Raw genomic sequence first — 14,501 nt, 5'->3', positions numbered from 1 at the left:
ATGTTCAGATTATAAAACAAAAAGAGACGCGCATTTTTCATGTGAATGTCGGAGGGACATCAAACTATCAATGGATCGATTGAAGAGGTTAGATGTTACATTCTAATCAGATATCAGCACCAGACTGACATGATAAAGTGTTTTATTTGGTGCATTTGTTTTCGTTTTGCATTACATTTAAAGTTGATTTGAATCGTGACAGGTTGATATATGTGCTAAAATGGACCATGAGAACACAAACGAATGAATGGAATATCGTACGTCACGGTTTACGTCACCTGCTTTTCTGCGGATGAATATTTTTACTGAGAAGTGTAGTTCCGGGATCAGGAACTACTTCTCCTCCTAGTGGGGAAAAGCCTTCTACGGGTGTAAGGATACCACAGCCGCCGTAAAACGAAAAAAAGAAGATATCCCTGAGCTACACGTCGCCAGGAACGTCAACGAAAGCAAGTCACAAATATGAGGCGAAAGATGACTTAACTTGAGGTGTCTTCCTATTTCCACCGACAGAAGACACGTCCGCTACAAACCGTAATCCCTTCGCTGGAATAATGTCACGATAATGTCACGGTGAGTGACTGTAGCAGAGGCTAATAGTGTACCATTCTGTGTAACTGCTAGCAATACGCAAAAAGGTAGCAAATATCGTTAACAGTTGTCAGGTCAGGCAACACATTTCACTGCCCATGAGACAGATGTTTGTACTTCATATCAGTTTGCAAATACTTTTGATGCTTTACGTTTCGATTTGTAAATTTTCTAGTAATGTTTTAAGGTAGTTGGCCTAATGTGTTATCATTGGAAAAATTACGTATTGTTTATTTTGTTGCTTTTGACTGAAGTGACGTCATTGTGTTTTGACGTTGCCTTCATCGTCATAAAGGGTGCTCATACTTGCATGTAACTTACTGCAATTTCTCCAGTACGACGATGGGACAAGTCGTAGACACTGCATGTGTCTAAAAGAGTTTTTGATTATGCACCGTCCAAAATGAATGAAACAGGCTATTTGTACTCAGTATACTGCTTTACGTCTCCCTTAAAGCTAGTTAGCTAGCTACGTGTTGCTATTTGCCAGCTATTGGCTTATGATTAAACTGAGATCATCTCAGAGATTCCCAATGGAGTTCCCAATATCCTAAAGAAATGACAACCCTGTGTGTATATGCTGTATAGCTGAGACTGAATCAATTGATGTGACACTTGTTTAGTACAAAATGGAGCTGGATGTCTGCCAAAGATAGCATCTGAGATAACTTAGTGGAGCGTGAGGCAGTAATCTTCTGACATACAGGGCCTATGTTGGTGGCTGTATTCAGAACAGGGGAACCTGAGTCACCATTGTTTGCTTGAAGAACAACAGGAGGAGGTGGTAGAGAAGTGGAGGAGCATATCTGTAGGTCAGGCCAACACTCAGTGAACAAGGTGAAAAAAGGAACCTTTCTTTGCTGTTGTAAGAGGAATGGTGTTGTCATGCTTACACCACAGACCCTGTCTTAGCAGCAGGATGTTTCTCTTTGCTTTAGTTGCTGCAGGGTGTCGACCAGTGTGTGCAAACACAGGTGAGGACAGCCTCGCCTCTGTAGTGGGAAAGATCCTCCTGTCTTCTGAATATGTACTGGATCCAACCTTTGCAGAGACCAAAAAAGGATTTGTTGTCATCATGGTGTCATCATAGGAGGTTCCTGCTGACTATAAATGGATTGTACAGTAGTACAAGAGAATGAGCTTTCATGGAATTGACAGTAAGTGTCATTATCACAGAACATGTCAGCTTTCTCACCAACTCCTTTACAACTGAGTGACAGTAGCTGACTTCCCACTGAAAGTATTTAAGCTTTGCGCTAAACTAGAGTGGGGGAATGCTCTCTTGTCCAGAATGCATGCGTTATGTTTAATGTTTTTGGCAAGTGCATTGCTTAATCTGCACTGAGGTTAAAACATGTATGAAGTATGGTAACTTGTATGATCTCATCATATAAAACAGGTAAAATATTTTTTCAGATTTTGTAGTGTAGACTATAGTTTGTTTATCTTCAAATCTAGCTGTATATGTCTGACTACACAAGTCAACAAAATTGATAATAAAGGTCTCATTGATTTTTTAAAATGTTTTAGTGTAGAAATGTTGTATATTTTGTCTTTAAATTAGCAATGAATATCTTAAATAGCTTCTTGTCATAAGATTGTAAAAAGCATACGTCTTAAGGAATGATATTATTACTTGTATTAGGGCCTTGTAAATAAATGGCATGAAATTTAAAAAAAAAAGACTACACTACCTTTTCATGTGGGTTACAATTGTGATATTTGTGATGCAAAACACTATAATACATGAAGCCAGAGGTTTTAATGTTAGTAGAGAACCATGAGTATCATATTGCCTTTAGTCTAGACAGAATTGTATTTTGTACTTTGTTCTTTTGACTCATGAATCTATAAATCAGCATCTTGTCAAACAAACAAAACGTGCTCACTTTTGGCAAATCCAAGAAACTGGCACTTCAAAATGATTTACTGGAAATGATTGCTAATCAGACTTATGTTGAATGACTCATTGATTAATCGTCTAGTTTTTTTATTTGATTCCAAAATGTTCAGCAATTTGCTGGGGATTCAGTCGTGATGGTATTCTTGGCAGGTGATTCAACTGTTAGTGTTCTCTTAAGGGAACATCTCCAAAATCCCAGTACCTCCCTGAGCTACATTCAGTGCTTGGCTGTAAATGCTTTGCCATCCTCCAAACCTAAAATTGATTTCTCATCTCTTTTAAGTCCTAAATCCCTCTTCAGATGGTGCAATCCAACTGCTGGAGAGAATCCTTAAGCATACTGCTGAGCCTCTTGTCGGTCACGCTTGTTGCAGTGATGCATCTGCCTTCAAAAGTTCATTTTATGTTTATCTGTGTTTACGAATCATGTACAGCTTCAGGATATTTTAATATGAATATGAAAGTAAGTGTGTGTGTGTGTGTGTGTGTGTGTGTGTGTGTGTGTGTGTGTGTGTGTGTGTGTGTGTGTGTGTGTGTGTGTGTGTGTGTGTGTGTGTGTGTTATAGTGGTTAGGCTGCAGTTTGTAGACAGGGTAATGAGAGGCCCATTTATATAATTAGTTGTGACTATTTAATAATCGAGGCATTTGTAATCATTCTTTATCCTCAGAAATTATTTGTAAGAAGCATATTTTTGTGGGTGTTTTGGATCTGCATTCTCTTTTAATTTTATTTTCTAGCAATGTAAAAAAAATACTTCTGCCTTTTTGTCTTTATCTGCTGGTTCTTTTTCTTACCAGTCTCATCTTTCTATGAAAATTTTAAAAAATGTTGTGTAATCCTGCTGACTAACAAAACAGACCAACCTTCAGACAAAGGTGAAAACGTAACAATCATTGCAGAAGTTATAAAATAGTTTTCAATTTTAGACATTATTCAAATGAAAAACATAAATTGAATTTACTCTTTGAATTTGTAGTTAAAAACTCTGACTCTTCCAGCAAATTGCTTGTTCACTTTGCCCAGACATGTTTTCTGTCTTTAACACAGTTCAAACAAAAGCTAAGTCACTGCATCTATTCGCCACTGGTGAGAATAGCTATCCTATGACAAGACGAGACCAACCAGAAAAGCTCAATTTTCATAATTTCACTTACTGTAGAATCACTTGTATCATTAGTGTTTGAAGAGGGTCTTGATTCAGATTTTTTTTTTTTTTGTAAATCAACAGTTGTGTTAATGGAGAAGAAGCAGCCTGAAAGAGGATACTGTGTAATGACTTGAAATCACAGATAGGGTCAGTGAAGAGCATGTACAGTATGCTGAGACTAGCACTAAAGTACCCCCCCCCCACCTACCCACCCATGTGTACTTTAGTGTCTTGCTCAAGGATGTTTCCACTTCTTCTGTTTGGACAGTGCTGCGATTGAACTACTGACCATTTGTCTTCTGTCCTTCTGCAGAGTGAGTTCCAGCTGCTGACCTTTCTATAGATTGACTGCACCATTTGCATAAAAAAACCTTCAATCAACCCCATTAAAATGTCAGGTAAAGATTTGTATTAATTTGATTTTCACCAAAGGTTAACTATTAATTTGAAGACAGATGATCTTTTCAAATTTACATGTTATCAGCGCAGTTTATTTCTTCAGGATTGTTGGATTGTGTTTTGTCACAAAAATTAACGTCTTTTTGTTTTGAATGTAATTGAATTGAATATGATATAATTTATCTCATTACTGATTTGATCATTTCTTAACTAGTGTCAAAATTCTTTTATAGTATGTGTCAAATTTTATGTTTAAGTATTCATTTTCTAATGTATGAATGTGTTTTAGGTACCTACACTCCAGCTCCTGGTGGGCCATTCTCTGCTCTCACTCCAAGCATGTGGCCCCAAGACATTTTAGCGAAGTACTGTCAAGTAAGAATATAACTTCCTATACATGTAATATACAAACCTCTGTAATTAAACCACTTTGGTGACAGTAAATAATGACTAAGGAGAGTATGACTATTTTAAATGAGTAAAAAATAATCTTGCACACAACCAGACATCTAGATAAATATGAAACTTTCGGTATCACCTTACACAATATGAAGACAAGCAAAAAAGCCCTGAAGGATTGTGTCTTCTTGTGAGTTTGATATTTGACATCTAACTGAAGCTAAAACAGCTTTGGGGAACTGCTATGACCCTCTTTGGTGGGGCCATTCATTGTGACCTTTCCTCTACTTATGACATGCATGCTGTTTGTTTGTCTCCATAGAAAGACCCATCAGAACAGTCTGAGCGTCAATATGATGAGTTTGGCTTCAGAGTGGACAGTGAAGGTAAAACATGTATTTCTGCATTCCTCACTCTGTTTTATCTAATTCCTTGAAAGTAAGCAAACATATTTCTTGGGATCTTAAGTTAGATTTTATACACAACCTGACTCTCAAAGCTGTCTCGGCAGCTAATTTAAATGATATTTTATCATTTTCCTTGCTTGCTGGTGGAGGCATATGTTTTGTTTATCTTTGACTCCTGTTTGTTCAAGACCTGAATACAATGTATGATTATGCCTACCTCTCAGTTCCTGAGCCTACATGGTACTACATGTTACAAAGATCACATACACAACTCAATGCTGATACACAACTAAATCACTATCACTGCTTAGATGGTGGGAAGTCAAAGTCGTGGCTAGGCACTGGAGGCTCTCCCCAGCGTGAAGATCCCCAGCAGCGATTGCGTTGGCAAGCCCACCTAGAGTTCACCCACAACCACACAGTGGGTGACTTGACCTGGGAGCTCATTGACTCTGTCCTTCCACGCTCCGACCGTCTGCGTTCCCTGGTGCTCGGTGGCATTCCTCACAGCATGAGGCCACAAGTAAGAAAAGCTGCTTAACATAGTTAACTATTTTTGTTTTTGATGAAAGGAATGTTTACACCAGGATGTATTTTGGGCAAAAAATACTGTTGAATATGGTTCTGTGAGGCATTCCCTTGCCGGATTAGTTTGCACTGGAAGCTACAACAGTACCCAGCATGTAGGTGCCCTTATAACATCACCATAGCAACACAGCAGCAGCACAAATTGATTGATTGATTGATTGATTGATTAATTCAAATAAGTCATGCATTTTTTCCAACCCATGGAATAATTTTGTGAATAATTTGTAACACGATGATAGTATAAATAAATGTATAAATAAATAAATGTATAAATAAATGTACCTTTGACTTAATTATAACATTTTTTTAAGTGCTGCTTCATCACATAAGAAAAAAATGTCAGCTTGATATTTAATTTTAATTTACCTTTAAGTCAACCATGTATAAGCAAAGCCTGCAGAAAACTACGTTGGCCTGGTTATAAGACTGGCAGGGTTTTCTTGGGTCTTGACAAAAACGACCAAGGTTCAATCCCATCTCAAATCCGAACAGTTGAAATGCACAAAATTCTAAGCAGCTACAATTCCCTTCGAGTATTTGCATGATTTATCTCATTATGTAACTACTGTTATTGCCTGAAGTTTCAACACTTTAACAAGGACGTTTTGTCTGTCAGCTGTGGATGCGTCTGTCTGGTGCACTGCATAAGAAGAGGACCTCTGAGATCTCTTACAGAGAAATCATCAAGAACAGTTCTAATGATGAGAGCACCACAGCTAAACAGGTAAAGTGAAGTACATGTAAGCAAGCACAATCCTACTAAACATGGCATGCAGCAAAACATACATTTTAAAAAATAGACAATAAAAATTAGCAAGCCTTCACTTGCATATTTTTCCACTAACATAGACTTTAGCATAGATTTTATAAAAGTCCGAACAGCCCCAAAACACAAATGAAGTGTCTGTCAATGTGCATGATTCTATCGTTCTATTTGCCATAATAAACTCACATGGACGAAGTACATTGAAAAATTGGACAGTCATTATTAATTTCAAACAGACTTGAAATACAAGTTTGTCTTGACAGCTGGTGGTGTTGATGGGTGTTCTTTAAAGGGTATGCTCTATAGTTTGTATTCTCACCAGTAGACAGATGATGTAAGGATTTGATATTGCAATGCTGCCATACTGCTCATGTTATAAAGTTGTAAGAAGGTCTCAGTGGATTGAAATAAAGCTACCCTGGATATTAGAAATTAAATTACATGGATGAATGTGATTAATTCATTTTTTTCTGCATTTCTCCTCCTCCAACCTTTCTGATTATTCTAATTGTGATGATTTGTTCCTTGTTAACCTCTGTGTCTCAGATAGAGAAGGACCTGTTACGGACTATGCCAACCAATGCCTGTTTCAGTTGTATGACTAGTGTTGGAGTGCCAAGGCTTAGACGCATACTTAAGGGCCTGGCCTGGCTCTATCCAGACATTGGGTACTGTCAAGGCACTGGCATGGTGAGATCATACTCACGGAACCCGTTTTAATCACAAAGTACACCAATCGACTGACGGAGCATGGTTATGATCTCCCATTTTCCATCTTCAGTGCTGCTTTTGATCCTCTTTTCCCTCTCAGGTGGTTTCCTGTCTGCTGCTCTTTCTTGAAGAGGAGGATGTCCTGTGGATGATGTGTGCGCTGATTGAAGACCTCCTTCCACCGGCCTACTTCTCCTCCACTCTGCTGGGTGTCCAAACAGACCAAAGAGTTCTTCGCCAGCTAATTGTTCAGTACCTGCCGGCACTCGACCGCCTTCTGCAGGAGCATGACATAGGTAAGTCTGACCGTTAGGAAAGACGGTGAGCGTGACCTGGGTCGCACTGCCAATGCGACCATTCAGCGAATGTTATCTGCCACCATCTGCTGCCCTTTGATGATATTAATATTGTGATAATTTTTCTAAATCAGTTGACATGTCAAATGAATGTACACTGTTATGAAATGACCTTTCTCCTACCCCCAGAGTTGTCGCTGATCACACTCCACTGGTTCCTGACATCATTCGCCAGTGTGGTGGACATTCGTTTGCTCCTCAGGATCTGGGACCTGCTCTTTTACCAGGGTTCATTGGTGCTCTTCCAGGTCACATTGGGCATGCTAAAGATCAAGGTAGTTTCACTGTAGCACCCATAGTGCTATACTCTGATACTTTACTTTATGCCAAGATGGGTTATTTCACTGCTATGGTTCCTCAAAGGCTGCCTTAACCCATTTGATTTACATGGGTTGAATATGATAGTCATGTTACCAGTTAAAGTCAACAAATGCATACATGGCTAATGCAAATTATAGCTGTAGATATTGAGCATTAATCCTTATGTGATCTAATCCCCTTCTGCAGGAGGAGGAGCTTGTATCATCAGAGAATTCTGCATCCATTTTTAACACTCTGTCAGACTTGCCGAGTCAGCTGAGAGATGGGCCAGCAGTTCTCGGAGAGGCTATGAGGCTAGCAGGAACACTATCCCAGGAAACCCTGGAAACCAACCGTCACAAGCACCTAGCATACATCCTAAATGAACAGACACAGCTCAAAAATGGAACCAATGCAACTTTCAACACGAGTCTCAATAAGGTAAGTCTTCGCAAAGCTACTGTACTGTGCCGAAATATCAGTTACTTACAATTAAGAGGTGTGTGTTCAATAGTCCTGCTTTTTAATTCAAAATAAATAATTTATTGCGTGTTTGTACATTCAGGTGGTGAGGAGACAGTCCCTCCGCAGGAAGTCCACCTTGAGCTCTATGCTGTTTGGGGAAGACGAGGCAGAGGCCTTAAAATCCAAGAACATTAAGCAGACTGAGTTGGTGGCAGCATTGCGGGAAGCCATAGCTCGCACCGCAGAGCACTTCCACTGCCTGGACCCACATCACTCCAGCACTGTGAGTTCACACACTGCAGCCTAAGAACAGTTTTCTTTATGTCCTGCTGAGGACTGAATCAAGGCAGGCATCCCATGTATCACACTAAATAATTTTTTTTATAGTGGAATCGTAGTATCCAGTAAAGCTACTGTCATTCATTCTAACCTGACCATTCCCATCCTGTATCTCTAGGACTTGACACCTGACTACTCCATGGAAAGCCACCAGCGAGATCATGAAAACTTTCTTGTGGTGTCCCGCAATCGTCGAAGACGGGCGAAGGCTTTACTGGACTTTGAGCGACACGATGATGACGAGCTGGGATTCAGAAAGAATGACATCATCACTGTGAGTCACAACTGAAATGCAAATGAACACACCTTTTCTTCATTTTTTCTGAGTACACACATATGCATGTACACACACACACACACACACACACACACACACACACACACACACACACACATACTTGACATTGTTTTTTTTGTTTTTTTACCTTTCTTCTGCAGATCATCTCACAGAAGGATGAACACTGTTGGGTTGGAGAGCTCAATGGCCTCAGGGGTGCGTGCCCTCTTACCTAACGCCCACAGTGTCAGTATGGATAAATGATTTTTCAATTATAGTTTTCACTGATCATTTGAAATGCATTTTCTTTGGCTCTTTGTAACAGGTTGGTTTCCCGCTAAGTTCGTGGAGATTTTAGATGAAAGAAGCAAAGAGGTATGAAATCCGTTAATTGTCCATTAAATTTAGCATAAATGTTCCCCTGCTGATTCTGATCTGATTAAACTTTGTTTTTTACAACGTTACATAACATTAAATTTCTGTTTTTCCTTTTTTGTTTCTTAACATTTCCTTTCTAAACTGTACCAAGTAGTGACTGGAGCTTTTGCGTCTGCCCTCAGTACTCATTAGCAGGTGATGACTCGGTGACCGAGGCGGTGACAGACCTGGCCAGGGGCACGCTCTGTCCAGCCCTAAAGGCCATATTTCAGCATGGGCTCAAAAAACCATCCATACTAGGAGGACCTTGTCACCCTTGGTTATTCATAGAAGAGGTGGGAGAGCTTAAGCATTATTGCACAAATGGTTTAATCAAACTCAATGGTCTCAATCACTGGTTTTCCCTCAGGCGGCCAGTAGAGAGGTAGAGAGAGACTTCAATTCAGTCTACTCCAGGCTGGTACTGTGCAAAACCTACAGGTAAACCTGTCCTTTGTTCTCTCAACTTATTACAGAAGTATTTAATGGGAGATTGTAATCTTTTTAAGCAAAGAGTTAGAAATTAAGTCAATAAATAAATACAGTTCACAAAAAGCATTGTAAGGACTACACTGCGCCCTTGTTCCTCCCAATTGATGTGTTCCAAGAACCACAAGCGAATAACAAATTTCACGATAAAGCGACAAACTATTTATCTTAGTATTTATGGTAATTTAAACATTTATGAACTCACGGCATACTGATATTAAACCATCTTCTGTCTGTATTACCTTTTCCCACACTCTTATCGACTGTTTAAAGCAGTTTTGTGTATCACGGAAGTCCGAGACTCACGTAACGTCGCGCATTTCTGGATTCCGTCAGCCAATGGAATGTGTGTACGGAATCACGTGGCTGCCTACCAAAAATCCGCGATGAGGTGAATTCTCAAGCGTTGATGCGCAAATGCGCAAGGGCACACTGTAGATCACTTCTACATTCAACTGGCTTGAACAGTATCCCACCTTGTTAGGAAAAATGATTGGTGTGTTAAATACTGGAGATGCTTACTATCAATAAGGGCTGAGCTGTTATAAATGTGTTGACATAAACAGTCCTATCAGGGTTTCCTCTAGATGACTTGTTATGTGTGGTGTCAAATATCTCAAACTGGGACCAGCATGCTGGTGCTGACCTACTGGAGGTCTAACCAACCGGATGTGATGAGCTTTCTGACCAGTATGAGCCCTTCCACCGCAACTTCAGTTTAAAAAAAATAAGACAAAAAATACTAAAGCTCATATCATGAATTTGTACTGGAATCATTCTTGAATGTCAGTTTGATTCAGAATTAATCCTCTCATGAATCAATAATGAGGCAGTTTTCAGTACCTTGGTGCAGTTGGTATTACCTTATTAAATGTCAAGAGGATAACGTTTGGTGAAATAGTATGTGAATTAATAATTATAAAGTGTCTACTGTAGTGTTATCATGATGAACCCAGCTGTGGAGTGGATATTCAAACACAGTTCACTCGCTGATTTCTACTGTGTGAAAGTGACATTAGATCCACTTCGAATGTGTGTATTGGAATCTCATCATCTTCTGGTCTTCAACAGGTTAGATGAAGATGGGAAGGTACTAACACCAGAGGAACTGCTGTACAGAGTAAGAAATAATGACACGTTTTTTTTAAATGACACACTAAACAGATTTTTTTTTGCTTGATGTGTAAGATCAGGCTTGAGGTAAATGTTTTAATGGCTTACTTGCTGACATGTCACTTTTCTACCATGTCTCCGGCTGTGTTCAGACTGCAGGCAAACCGGATTCCAATCCGATTCCGTTCTCTATCCAATTTTAAGGGCTGATAGTCCACATTGTTTTTAGCAAGTGTCCCAATGAGATCTTGCTGTTCAGACTCGGCCATATTATTGGCCAATCTGACAAGTTGCTGTCAGGGCGGAGGCGTTGTTCACGCTCTGTAACGCGCTTGGCACTTGTGTTGCATAGAGCGACATCACAGACGATCAAAACCGATCTGTATGTTTGGAGTTGTTCAGACTGAAACACATCTGTTCAAATGCAATTTGGAACTACCCCCCGAAAGTGGGTTCAATCCGTCACGCACAAATTGGATTTTATGTGGAATGTGACTGTTCGGCCTACAAAAAAGCTATCCACTTTCAATCTGGATGGGATAAAAATCGGATTTTGGCTGCTAGTCGAAAGCAGCCTTTGTTCAGTCCGTGGGACTTAGTAGAAAGTACATCAGTGCCCTCTGTCTGCTGTTCACAGGCAGTGCAGTCAGTCAACATGAGTCATGACGTGGCACACGCTCAAATGGATATCAAGTTCAGATCTCTTGTCTGCGTTGGCCTCAAGTGAGATCAAATCCACCACACAGAATTGAGTCATTACAGTCAGATATGACCCGCATCTAAACATGTTTCCTCTGTAGTGAGCAGGTGCTGCATCTATGGCTAGAGGTGTTGTGCTCCAGCATGGCTGCTGTGGAAAAATGGTATCATCCATGGTCATTCCTTCGCAGTCCTGGTTGGGTCCAAATCAAGTGTGAGCTCAGGTAAGACTTTATTGTAATGATTAAAAGAGCATTCTGTTTTACTGGGGTTAGCTCTCCTGGACTGAGTCATCTGTGGCTCCAGTATCCACCCAGTAATAACCAGTCTACTGTTGTTTCTTCAGGGTCTTGTCAAGGTTTGCCTTTAGCCTCTCCCAAGATTGTGAGTTGCCTGACAAGAAAGAGGTGAGCCAAGCAGATTAGCATCGTATCCCCACTCACACAGCAGCAAGCAGGTCTCAGAGCTCATTACTATTCAGGGCAGGAAAATCTGATGACTTTATGCTATTTCAGAAATCAGCTATTCTAAAAGCAGAAGTTATGGACGTGCTGATTCAGCATCCCCTCTTTAGTTGGTAACATGCCACAAAGGAGTCAGTAGATGCTTTAGTATAGTAATTACATCCCGCTTCAAAGCAGTAATGTATTGTAATTTTCAGTGTTCTTTTGTTCGTCCGTTTGTTCGTTAGTATGTCCACCAAATGTCTTTGCAACCGTTGCAGATTGAAAGATGAAACAAAAAACACATTACTCCGGCAGCAAAGGGGATGAAAATGAAATGATGACCATGACCTTGAATATACTAGGTCAAGGTCAAATTTAAACTTTTGTACACTCAGGAACCAGATAAGATAAAAAGACGAGGGAGAAGGCCGGTGCAAGACAATAGATCAAACCTAGTGTTTTTAATCTACCTGTGCACTAGCATTGATCTATGGTCAAAGCTAATGCATAGCTTTGACCTACCCTGAAACGTCAAAGCTATGGACTTGTACTGTACTACTTTCAGGGTACCCTGACCTACCCTTCGCAGGATGTTGCATCTCTGACTGCCTTGTTAGTTACTAGTTTTGTTATCTGCTGATTTAGGCCTTTTACCTTATTGCACCAAATCAGTTGTGTATTCATATCAAGCGTTTTAACTTTTTTACAACGTTTCAAAAGTGAAGTTTTGAATATGATAAAATACTGTATATCATAGTATAAATAACCTTCTTTATACCAGACGTTGCTTCTTCCTATTCAGTACTTTTCACAGCCTCAGAATGTCTAGTTGCATTTGTTCATCACCATTTATGAGCCATTCAAGTTGATTCAGTGTTGTCAGCAGTGACCTGTGTCAAAAAAAAACCTTTTCTCTCTTGTCAGTAACTTCTTTTTGTCTTTAAAATAGACTAAGTGCTGTTTGCAGTCTAATGTAATTTTTGATTTAGTCTTGATTTAGAATTTCATTTTTATTTTTGTAAAGGCTCACCACATTTTATTTTTCTTTTCAGCAGAAGGAGCAGAGACCATTGAAAGAGGGAGTGCAGGACATGTTGGTTAAACATCACCTCTTCAGCTGGGACATTGACGGCTAAAAACACTGCAAAAAAAAACAGGACTGAATTCTTTCTTGTGCCATGTTCGATTTTCGTTTGATTCTTTTCACCTGTCTGTTACAGACAGTTGAATCAGACATTTGTCTGCCACGCTAAGTGACTGCTCTACAGACCCTCCCCATCACATTCCCTTTCAGCACTGGACATTAGCAAAACCCTAATAATCAGCTCATTGTCATAAAAGCCTAGTCAGCATATGCTGAGGAAAGTGTGCATTGAGGTACGCACTTTATTGTAGAGATTTAGCGCAAGAGGTTGCACTACATGGTGAAATCTATATACACAAGTCATTATTCTCACCTGTTGGAATGAAGCAATTCAACAGTAGGTTTGTTTTCAGTCCCCACTGTTCAAGTTTCAGAAGTTTTCACATATTTGTACAGGAGTGAGATGTGTTGTCAACTTTCTTGCATTTACTGCGAATCTGTAATTCTCTGACAAAAACTGGACCCTTTAACAGAATCTTTAGTTCTTCAATATTCATGTTTTTTCATACACACACACATACACACATTTGGGCAAATTACAGAGTATGGATGAATTAAAGATCTTTCTAAACGTTTCTTCACCTACAGCTGTAACGTTAGATTAGTTTTGAGGAATGCTGTTTACCTCAGTGACATAGATTCCACTAAATATTTTGTGAAACACTATTGTTGCACATATCATGTGAAGCCTTTTCAAACTGACGTACAAGACTGTGTTACTGTAACAGTCTGCAGTCGTGACTTAAAATGAAGGAAGCATAAATTATTTTTCTTTTAAAATCTATAGTAAAAGTTACATGTGATTTGCAGTGGGGTTTTTTTCCCATATAACCACTAAGTGAAAATGATTCAACAGATGTCTTCATCTGTTGTCGTGTCTCACCGTAAGTTACCACTTCTAGCTGCACACAAATTGAAAACTATGCTGTTACATCTGTAGACTATCCTTAACAATGGCCAGTAGTAGCTGGGGCCTTCAGAAAGTTTTATTGACAAAATGGAATTTATTTAAATTTTGTGATGCACAGAATTTTTTTTTAAATTATTTACTGTGTTATCTCCTCACTTTTTATCAAAGTACTGTTTGCATACTTTATCAATAGTGAATGTTTTTTTTTCTTCCTGCCAACTTCATTTGATCCTGCAGTTTATAAGCTTGAAATGGTCTTTTTAATTTCAGTTGAGGATTTTTCAGATTTAACTAACTTTCCCTTGTGCAGAAAACAATCGGCTTGTTTCAGATTATTTTAGCTCTTGTAAGAACTGTAAGTCATTTTAATATTTCTTTTTAATTCTGTTCAGTTGTAATCTTAGTGTTGTGCTGTCTGTTGCCCAGGTTGTGCCAGTTCATGGGAGACACCTGTCATAAACACAAGAGCAATTGCCGTGACTCAGTTTCTGGCCTAAAATAAGTTTTGTTCAGTAAGAGTTATCACTTTGGTTGCGTCCACCTGTGATACGTACAACTATTAAGACGTACAACACAATGACACTGTTTAAATTAGGCAATTTGTTGACAAAAGAACAGAATTACAACTAAAAA

At 39.3% G+C, this 14,501-nt stretch overlaps 1 protein-coding gene across 3 annotated transcripts; it reads left to right on the top strand.

Moving 5' to 3' along the window:
- Positions 1-334: 334 nt before the first annotated feature.
- sgsm3 (small G protein signaling modulator 3) lies at positions 335-14,433 on the top strand. Of its 3 annotated transcripts, XM_068336098.1 has the most exons (22): positions 335-573; positions 1,530-1,748; positions 3,957-4,041; positions 4,332-4,417; positions 4,764-4,827; positions 5,160-5,371; positions 6,053-6,160; positions 6,749-6,892; positions 7,014-7,209; positions 7,399-7,544; positions 7,777-8,010; positions 8,135-8,317; positions 8,492-8,647; positions 8,812-8,866; positions 8,976-9,025; positions 9,211-9,363; positions 9,438-9,508; positions 10,628-10,676; positions 11,307-11,392; positions 11,470-11,592; positions 11,715-11,775; positions 12,867-14,433. In XM_068336098.1, the coding sequence occupies exons 3-22, from the start codon at positions 4,035-4,037 to the stop codon at positions 12,948-12,950; spliced, it is 2,268 nt and encodes a 755-aa protein (XP_068192199.1). In that variant the 5' UTR covers positions 335-573; positions 1,530-1,748; positions 3,957-4,034; the 3' UTR covers positions 12,951-14,433. The 3 variants fall into 3 exon arrangements, with proteins under 3 accessions (XP_068192199.1, XP_068192200.1, XP_068192198.1); XM_068336099.1 differs by lacking the exon at positions 1,530-1,748 and having other exon boundaries at positions 12,870-14,433; XM_068336097.1 differs by lacking the exon at positions 1,530-1,748.
- The last annotated feature ends 68 nt before the right edge of the window (positions 14,434-14,501 follow it).

This window comes from Antennarius striatus, chromosome 16 (genome assembly GCF_040054535.1).
Source record: "Antennarius striatus isolate MH-2024 chromosome 16, ASM4005453v1, whole genome shotgun sequence".
Classification (NCBI taxonomy): domain Eukaryota; kingdom Metazoa; phylum Chordata; class Actinopteri; order Lophiiformes; family Antennariidae; genus Antennarius; species Antennarius striatus.
This window is presented reverse-complemented; position numbering and strand designations above follow the sequence as displayed.